The sequence below is a fragment of the Fopius arisanus genome, unplaced genomic scaffold (genome assembly GCF_000806365.1).
Source record: "Fopius arisanus strain USDA-PBARC FA_bdor unplaced genomic scaffold, ASM80636v1 scaffold00060, whole genome shotgun sequence".
In the NCBI taxonomy this organism is placed as follows: domain Eukaryota; kingdom Metazoa; phylum Arthropoda; class Insecta; order Hymenoptera; family Braconidae; genus Fopius; species Fopius arisanus.
In genome coordinates, this window is record NW_011887799.1 from 409,601 (window position 1) to 418,543 (window position 8,943).

General features: G+C 39.3%; 3 protein-coding genes across 4 annotated transcripts; all 3 read left to right on the forward strand.

Moving 5' to 3' along the window:
* The first annotated feature begins 450 nt into the window (after positions 1 to 450).
* dgt5 (dim gamma-tubulin 5) lies at positions 451 to 2,519 on the forward strand. Its single transcript, XM_011308524.1, has 3 exons — positions 451 to 634; positions 744 to 988; positions 1,053 to 2,519. Exons 1-3 carry the CDS (start codon positions 543 to 545, stop codon positions 2,405 to 2,407), a joined length of 1,692 nt encoding a protein of 563 aa, XP_011306826.1. The 5' UTR covers positions 451 to 542; the 3' UTR covers positions 2,408 to 2,519.
* A 61-nt stretch (positions 2,520 to 2,580) lies between these two features.
* Positions 2,581 to 3,904, forward strand: LOC105268728 (uncharacterized). Of its 2 annotated transcripts, XM_011308526.1 has the most exons (5): positions 2,581 to 2,737; positions 2,830 to 2,905; positions 3,030 to 3,192; positions 3,260 to 3,332; positions 3,451 to 3,904. In XM_011308526.1, the coding sequence occupies exons 1-5, from the start codon at positions 2,726 to 2,728 to the stop codon at positions 3,754 to 3,756; spliced, it is 630 nt and encodes a 209-aa protein (XP_011306828.1). In that variant the 5' UTR covers positions 2,581 to 2,725; the 3' UTR covers positions 3,757 to 3,904. The 2 variants fall into 2 exon arrangements, with proteins under 2 accessions (XP_011306828.1, XP_011306827.1); XM_011308525.1 differs by having other exon boundaries at positions 2,581 to 2,905.
* A 61-nt stretch (positions 3,905 to 3,965) lies between these two features.
* On the forward strand, positions 3,966 to 8,656 carry LOC105268729 (nardilysin). Its single transcript, XM_011308527.1, has 2 exons — positions 3,966 to 4,499; positions 4,568 to 8,656. Exons 1-2 carry the CDS (start codon positions 4,082 to 4,084, stop codon positions 7,573 to 7,575), a joined length of 3,426 nt encoding a protein of 1,141 aa, XP_011306829.1. The 5' UTR covers positions 3,966 to 4,081; the 3' UTR covers positions 7,576 to 8,656.
* The last annotated feature ends 287 nt before the right edge of the window (positions 8,657 to 8,943 follow it).

Genomic DNA, 8,943 nt, shown 5'->3' on the forward strand with positions numbered 1-8,943 from the left:
ATATTATTCTATTTTTCTAATCATTAACGTACTTTGATCATTTGCGATGTGGAATTTGCGTAGAAGTTTGGGAATAAACACGAGTGTAAATAATTTTTGTAATCAGACCCGTCTACAAGCGATATCTCAAGTTGTTGCAGAATTGTTTTTCCTGGATGAAAGTTGAAAGATAATTCCATCTCTTTATCATTTCCCTGTTTTCATCATTTATATTCATTTCCGTAAGAAAATAAATTATTGCAAAGCGAATAATTGCTTTGCATTATTCAGACGTGTAAGACAATTCATTAAAAATTCTATAATGTGAGGAGCAGAAGGTTTTTTATTAAAAAAATTAGAGAATAATTATAGTGAAGGTTTGAAAGGGAATTTTCCATATTCGTCCAGCCAGAGACATCTCTTGTATGCACTTCGAAGTCAATCCTAAATTGAAATTGAACTTCGTTTATTTCAGCGGCAGTCATTACAGGGTTAACGGCTACGGGAAGTTTCAATTGTTCTAATTACTGAAGTTTCATTATTAATGATATAGACTATTGGATATGCCGAAGGCAAATGAGATAGTAAATAACTTCGAGTGGGCGGAAAAGTTGGGGTGTCCTCCATCCGTCTGCTCCAATCATGTTAAAAAAATGTAAGGTTATAAATTTAACTGATTTGATTAATGACTCTTCTGTTATGAACTTTAAAAAATATCTGGAGTGTTGATTTTATTTTCAAAAATGTTAATTACTCGGTTGCAGACTCAACCACGGAATTACTGGACTGTTGTGGGAGGAAATTGGATCTGCAATTTATCCGTTCAACGATGTTCTGGAGACTCGAAAAAATATTTTACTTCATCACTTGAAAAATCAGGGACAGACCCCTGCTATCCAACATATTCGCAACACCAAACGTTTGAAGTCTGAGAGAAGTTTATTAGAGGCTCAAGTGAAAAATCTTCAAGGGGAATGCGAGAAAAAGGAGAATTCTATCAAAGAAAAGGGTAATTTGTGAGAAAACAAAATCATTCTGTTCAATTTCGTCAATGATCCCTTCATTATTTCCAGGGCTAAAACTGCAGAAAATCAGAGCAGCTAAACAGGCCTTGGAAGCCAAGAAGAGTCTTCTAGAGTTGAGTCATCGTGAGATTAAGGACAAGATGAAGAACTGCAAGGATATGAGAACAGTCTGTCAAGATTTGCTGCCTCCATGTCAATCAGGTATTGACGAGTCGACGATGAATGAGTCCCTGACTCTCGTGGGTGGAATTTCCTCGAGAACAGATAAACGAAAGGCTTGGAAACAGATTCAGGAGAGTCTAGGTCCAATTGCTATTTCAGAATTGTGGGACTGGATTCTGAAAAATCGAATAAGAAACAACGAGGAGTTATGCAGACACGAGGTCGAGGATAATCACAACAAGAAGACGGTTTCCCAGTTAGATCTAGAAATAGCGAGTGCTCGGGGTCAGCAGGTGAAATTGGCAATTGCCAAATGTATTCACATGGAGAAGGCCAAAGAGTACGAGGCACGTGCCAGTGAATATCTCGAGCACATATCCACGTTTTTCGAGAATGACGAGGACAAGGACATGTGGCTGATGACCTCCATGGAGGTGACAAAGCTCGAAGCAACGCAGAAGGTTCTTCAGAATGAAATGGAGAAGATGAAGCATTTTATTGAGGAGCAGAATGCTGTCTCCCTGGATCTCCATGAGCTCGAGTCTGAGATCAATGAGATTGATTATCAGATGGAGCAGCGTGTCCAGACGCTCCACAAGTCCCTGGGGCTTTTGCAGTCTGGCAATCATTTTTTGATGACTCTGAAGAACAATTTAGCTGTTACATTGGAAGCAATTCATGCTCTCAACACTCAACATGAAACTCCACCAGACTGGATGAATGGGAATCTTAGTCATGAGCTGGAGGTCTTCCAGGAGAATCTAGATATTAATGCTCTGAACAAGATTCTGCTAAGTGGAAAAGTTGGAGCTTACAGACACACCACAACGTGCATGAGCAATGCCTCCATCTCCTTTCCCACCCTAACGTCAGCAACTCCAGTATTTCAACCAGCTCTCTATCACCTGATCACCTGCTACCTCGATATCATCGCCAACAAGCTCCTGAAGCAAAAGAAACAGGAATCAGATATCGCAAATCAGCTAGAGATAAATCTGAAGATATCGCTTCCATCATTAACTCGTGAGAATGAGATCATTGAACTGCTGGACGAGGCAAATTCAGGAGCAAAGAAGTGTCAACAGGAAATTACAGAAGTCAATTCTATCTTCGATGCCTGGTGCTCTCAACCAGTCGCTGAAGTTATGGCCATCAATGATTCTGTGGTACATGGGGCGACATTTAATGAATGGGTCCAACGATTCTCCACAATTATCTACATGCTTCAACGCTCCAAGTGAACAATTATATATCGTGTGTTAAATCGCTGTGATATCTATGATTTTTGTATTTTTATATGGAAGACAATCGGAGGAGCGTTTCTATAAATAATAATTGAATTCATTTGCCGAAGGGAATTTCTTATTTTATATCACAATCCATAATGCATGATCAGGGGTAAAAATTCGAAAGCAGATGCAATAAGCAATTGAATAGGGTACGAGCGATAATTGTGACGTACAATGGAGGAATGGAATAGAACCGTGCGAAGGCTCCCAAGATATAAGCTATAAACTACAGTGTAATTTCTCAGTTAAAATATAATAGAATGTCTTCTGATGAAGATAATGGTATAAAACCGAATCTAGTCAGTAATAAATATAAAGAGGGAGATGAATTATTAATTGAAGTTGTTCGATCTCATCGTCATATATGGGACAAGACACATCGTCATTACAGAGATCCAGATATTGTCGAAAATTCGTGGATGGATGTAGCAGAAAGTGTGAATGAAACTGGTACCTGTTATTTCGTCATTGAAATTAATTATCCCGTAGGATTAAACCAGTGGTGACAGATCCTGTAATTATCTCTGGAAATCTAATTTTTTTTTGAGGTTAAAGTAATCGAATAATATTTCAGTGTCAGAATGCCAAAAGCGATGGATGAGATTGAAGCAATATTATTCGAGGGAGAGACAGAGAAGGGCTGGAGAAGCCAAAAGAGGATCAAAACTACTTTTACGAAAGCCCTGGCCCCTTTATGAGAGCATGGCTTTTATGAATAAACACATAGGAAAAAGAAGGTACTTGAAAATAAATTGTTGTGAGAAGAATTCTTCCTTCAAAATTGTTTTTCCTGTGATCTTTCAGAACTTATCCAAGTAAAAAGCTGAATAATGATGAAACTCCAGTGGAGAACGGTGAAAATGAAATCGAAGAACATGTGAGTTTGTTTTAGAAATCGAGGTGTCACAAATTTGGAGATATTGTCCTGTAATTTTCCTATATTACTAACCTGTTGATGTTCATCGATAATGCTCGTGAATTAATTAATTCCACAGTTAGAATGTGAGGAGGTGGAGACAATGGAATTCGAGGACCTCTCAGTACCTCAATTTCAACGTGAAAAACGTTTGAGATCAAGTACTCAAAATTCCCTGGATTCCCTTGAACAATCTCTTCGTCAGGCCAGTGAATCGATTTCTGCGGCTGTTAATAAATTGCTGCAATTTGAATCGTGTGATCAGGATCAAGCCCTCGTGAACATGATCTTGTCGATATTGAGGGCCTGTGATGACTCCAGGAAAATGGAACTTCGTGAGAAATTAATGAACTTGTCGTTGGAGTACATGCTTCCAGCAAGATAACATCCTCAAGAAATTAAACATGCTTAAACAATTATTGTGAAAATCATAATTTCATCATCGAGAAAAATGAGAAAGTATTTGCAGTTGAATAAACCAGCTTCCCTTTCTACTTAGGCTCTAGTGCAATATATTCACAAATTCATATTAATCATTGAGTAATATTTTCATCAATACCCTTTTCGCGGCTTAAAGATGCAGGGCATTGTTTAAAAATGTGATTAGATATTGAATTTACAATATTATTTAAATTCGACAGCTCTGATATTTTACTATGACGTCAGTTTTTTATCCACTCGAAGTTAATATTGAAGTTGGTTACGTTTGAATGTTTTCCTCATTCCGTCCATCCACGCTGCTCTCATGTGCTGTCAAAAATCTCGCCAGTCATAACCGGATAATGCCAAAACGCTCTCTGGGCGTGTCACCAGTAAAGAAAAAATTCAAATCTCATCACAATCAAATTTCCCAGAAGATGGTCATCCCCCAGAGTGATTCTCCCTCCGTTGAGGATTCTAACCTAGCTGATGACAGAATCACTGCTTCATCTATGAGTGATATTAAAATTGAAGAGGCAACTGCTAACATCAAAGTGGAGTACTTGGACATCCCGATCAAGTCTGACAATGACAAAAAAGAGTACAGGGTTATTAAACTGCCAAATGGACTCACTGCCCTTTTGATAGCTGATTTATACACAGCAAATGGTGCCTGTGGAAATGACGAAATCTCTGAGGCCGATACAGGTGTGTTACTTATTTCATTCTCTCTCTCGCTTTTATTTGATTTTCTCATTTTTTCGGTTAATCCCCAGATGAATCATCGACAGATGGTTCAGACGCCGAGTGCTCCTCCTCATCAGACGCTTCAGAACTCATGGAGAGTTACTCAGACGATGAGTGCACATCTCCAAAGGCCCCAAAGAAAGACGAGAAGATGGCAGCCTGTGGTCTTTGCGTGGGTGTTGGTTCATTCAGCGATCCTCCAGAGATCCAGGGTCTTGCCCATTTCCTGGAGCACATGGTTTTCATGGGCTCGAAGAAATATCCCCTGGAGAACGATTTCGATGCCTTTATAACAAAACGCGGTGGCTCAGACAACGCCTCCACCGAGTGCGAGCAGACGACATTCTACTTCGAAATCGATGAGAAACACCTGCTGAGTGCTCTGGACCGTTTTGCCCAGTTCTTCATCAATCCCCTGATGCTGAGGGATGCTATAACTCGGGAAAGAGAAGCAGTGGAGAGTGAATTCCAGATGGCATTGCCTTCTGACTTCTATCGAAAGGAGCAGCTCTTCTGCAGCTTCGCAGAGTCACACCATCCAGCGAAAAAATTCCCCTGGGGAAATCTCGTGTCCCTTCGTGATATGGTAACAGATGATAAACTTTATGAGGAGCTCCATAACTTCAGGGAACGCCACTACAGCGCCCACAGGATGACAATGACAATTCAGGCTAGATTACCCTTGGATACTCTCGAGGATTATGTGAAACAGTGTTTTGTCAATGTTCCCTGCAATAATCTCCCTCCAGACGATTTCTCCAGGTTCAATGGGTCAAAGTCCTTCGATACCGATCACTTCAGACGAATTTATAAGATAAAACCAATCAAAGACATCTGTCAGGTGGAGCTCACGTGGGCAATGGGATCGCTGCACCATCTGTACAGATCAAAACCCCACCAGTACGTCTCCTGGCTGATAGGACACGAGGGCAAGGGCTCCCTCATCAGTTATCTGAGAAAGAAAATGTGGTGTCTTGATGTATTTTCTGGGAATGGAGAGAGTGGCTTTGAGCACAGCTCCATGTACGCACTCTTCAGTTTGTCCTTAGTTTTGACAGACGAGGGTCACTCACACCTGAAGAAAGTCCTCGATGCCATTTTTTCGTATATCAACATGATTCGCAAACTGGGACCTCAGAAGAGGATTTTCGACGAGATCAAAATGATCGAGGACACCAACTTCAGGTTTGCTGACGAGGTGCCGCCTGCTGAGTACGTGGAGGACCTCTGCGAGAACATGCACTTTTACTCACCTGAGGACTATATCACAGGAAGTGATCTCTACTTTGAGTATAATCCAGAGGGGATAGCTGCTTGCATGGAAGCACTAACACCTGATAATGTGAATATCATTCTCTTTGACAAGAAATTCGATGACGAGAAGTTTGAGAAGGTGGAGCCCTGGTTCCAGACGAAATACACCGACTCAAAGATCCCAGAGGATTGGATCAAATCCTGGAAAACACTGGAGCCATTCGAGGAGTTCCATTTGCCAGAACCAAATATCTTTATTACTGATGACTTCAGTCTCATTCCCATTGAGTCAGAGATCCTTTATCCCAGCAAGATTCATCAGGATGCCCTCTCAGAAATCTGGTACAAGCCGGACTCAAAGTTCAGGCTGCCAGAGTGCTATATGCACTTTTATTTCATTTCTCCAGAGGTCGTAGCATCTCCGGAGGGCGCTGGGATGACTGACCTCATGGTGACGGTTCTCAAACAACTTCTGGTGGAGGAACTGTATCCAGCAACCGCTGCAGAGCTCAATTATCAGATTGAGCATGGTGAAAATGGACTCCTAATAAAAGTCTGTGGATTCAATCAAAGGCTTCTTCTTCTGCTAGAGACAATCTCTAGGCACATCGCCAACTGTTCCGAGCTCATTACCGAGAGCTTATTTCAGATCATGAAGGAGGAACAGCTGAAGGACTATTACAATACCTTTCTCAAACCCTCAAAATTGAATAAAGACGTCAGGCTTTCCATTCTGATCGTTAATCACTGGACAGCTGTTGATAAACATGCAGCCGTGTCAGGAGTGACTTACGATCAGTTTAAGAATTTCGTCAAGTACTTTTGCAATCACGTCTACGTCCAATGCCTCGTCCAGGGGAATATGAGGGAGGAGGAGGTCATCAAGAATGCACTCAAATGCTTTAAAATTCTTGGATGCAAACCACTGCTGCCCAATACTTTCCCCAGGCATCGTGTCAATATCCTCCCCAAGGGTGAAGTGCGATGCTGCAGAGTCAGAAATTTTAATGGAACGGATGCTAATTCTGTGGTCACTAATTATTATCAATCGGATTTGTTCTCGACGAGACTCTCGGTTATCATTGAGCTCCTTATGATACTCATGGAGGAGCCGATATTCAATCAGCTCAGAACTCAGGAGCAATTGGGGTACAATGTCTTTGCCATGTTGAGGAATACCAGTGGAGTCTTTGGATACTCTGTGACGGTTCACACCCAGGCTGATAAATTCTCTGTGGAATTTATTGATGAGAGAATTGAGGGGTTCTTGAAGAGCTTTAATGAGATACTCAAAAAGTCCACGGAGAAAGAACTCGAGGGGATCAAGCAGGCTTTGATCAAGGTCAAGCAGTGCGCGGATATTCATTTGAAGGAGGAGGTCACCAGGAATTGGGGAGAAATTACAGCGAATCATTACGTTTTTGATAGGTTGGCTAAGGAAGTGGAGATGGTTTCGGAGATCGGTCTGGATGAGCTTAGGGATTGGCTGGAGAATCATATAATTGGGGGAAAGAACCTGAAGAAGTTAAGTGTTCAGGTTGTGGGGAATGATAAGAGCAAGAGCTCTGGAGAAGAGAATTGTGTCCCTGATAACGAGGAAATTCAAAAGAATTCCAAGAGGAAGAACTTGGTAAAGTATGGGGGGGAGTTTGAGTACAGTTTGAAATTAATGAAAAACTTGCCAACAGAAAAATTGGGAAAGCCTGATGATTATTACATCACTGACATCGAAGAATTTAAACATGGATTGTTCGTTTACCCTGTAACAGTAGAAGTGGATTGATGAGTTTGGTAGAGCACGAAATAAAATTTATTTAATACACCCAATTATTCTTGTTGTCATTTGATACCTGAAAAATTACTGGACTACTCTATATCGAGAATGGGAAATAAAACAATGAGTTTACACATACAATTCTTCTTCCATTTATTTCTTCCCAAAAATTCACTCGAGTTTATGCAGAGTCTAATGAATACTTTCGGTTATCTGCGGATATTGTGGTAATTTTCTCTCATTTCTAGTAACTTCAAACTTAATTTTTATCTCTTCACTCGAATTAACGCCTATGTGCACACATACCTTCTATGGGATAAATAAATGTTAATGATGTGAAATTTTATATGTCTGTGTCTGAAGGCGATTGCCAGAGAACTCTCCGATTTGCTCAGTCGTGTTTTTCAAGACACGAATATACGTTATTTTTCATTAATTTTAATTGAAAAAATGGTGGATATTTAATAGCTGACGTGTATCGACATTTTTCACAAACCATCATGTTTTTCGTAGAATTTTCTTTTTTTTTATAAGAGTAGACTCTGGACCGCAGAATTACAGCACTTATTTCATTGCAAATAAAGTAATAATTGAAACAATGTTAATTTAATGAAAAATTAATTAAACACAAATGATTAATTGATAATAGCTTACAATAACATTTTGCTTGGCTTTTTGCGTTAATATATGGTCATTTCATATTGTTTATTCCGCTAACAAAGGGAAGAACATAAACAATTGCAGAAATTCGTTTTTAAATTGCTTGTTTTGTTTTATCTTTGCATTTTCATATCTACTATTTCATTAAGAACATTATAATAATGGGACCCACGTGCGCTTCATTCTACATTGGATAGTGTTTTCTCATTTTAAATTCCCTCAAATTCAGTTTTCAGAATCGGCACAATTTTCTACAGAATATTTTATGAATTTATCATTTTCTCTAATCGTTTTTTAGGTTTCGATTATTCATTTTTTGAATGATTATTTATTTATCCCTTGCTTCTTTTCATAGCAATGAAGTCATTGAGAATTACTGAATGATAAATTATTTTTAAATCAAATCATAATGAGATTACACATTATCAAAGATAAATCTAGGGATAAAATTACCATCGAGAGAGTTTTCTTTTTCTCAAAATAGAACATTGAATAGATTAGGAACAAATAGACGGGCTTGGTGCTAATAATTGTAATAATAATATTTTAAACTCGATGGGATTATAAGTGTCATCCCGCGGTACAAACTACAATTCGTTGGCAAAGCATTTGACTACACTCCAGTAACGTTTTTCATCTCTCTGCACCAGAATACATTCTTTTTTTGTTATTAATTACTTTTTAATATTTTTTTTATATTTCTCATTTTCTTCCGTC

Bases quoted from the DNA above. Each gene is read 5' to 3' on its own strand.
- dgt5 (XM_011308524.1), top strand. From the start codon at position 543: ATGCCGAAGGCAAATGAGATAGTAAATAACTTCGAGTGGGCGGAAAAG. The intron at 635-743 runs GTAAGGTTATAA...ACTCGGTTGCAG, and splicing joins TCCAATCATGTTAAAAAAAT to ACTCAACCACGGAATTACTG. The intron at 989-1,052 runs GTAATTTGTGAG...CATTATTTCCAG, and splicing joins GAATTCTATCAAAGAAAAGG to GGCTAAAACTGCAGAAAATC.
- LOC105268728 (XM_011308525.1), top strand. From the start codon at position 2,716: ATGTCTTCTGATGAAGATAATGGTATAAAACCGAATCTAGTCAGTAAT. The intron at 3,193-3,259 runs GTACTTGAAAAT...GTGATCTTTCAG, and splicing joins AAACACATAGGAAAAAGAAG to AACTTATCCAAGTAAAAAGC. The intron at 3,333-3,450 runs GTGAGTTTGTTT...TTAATTCCACAG, and splicing joins AAAATGAAATCGAAGAACAT to TTAGAATGTGAGGAGGTGGA.
- LOC105268729 (XM_011308527.1), top strand. From the start codon at position 4,082: ATGTTTTCCTCATTCCGTCCATCCACGCTGCTCTCATGTGCTGTCAAA. The intron at 4,500-4,567 runs GTGTGTTACTTA...GTTAATCCCCAG, and splicing joins AATCTCTGAGGCCGATACAG to ATGAATCATCGACAGATGGT.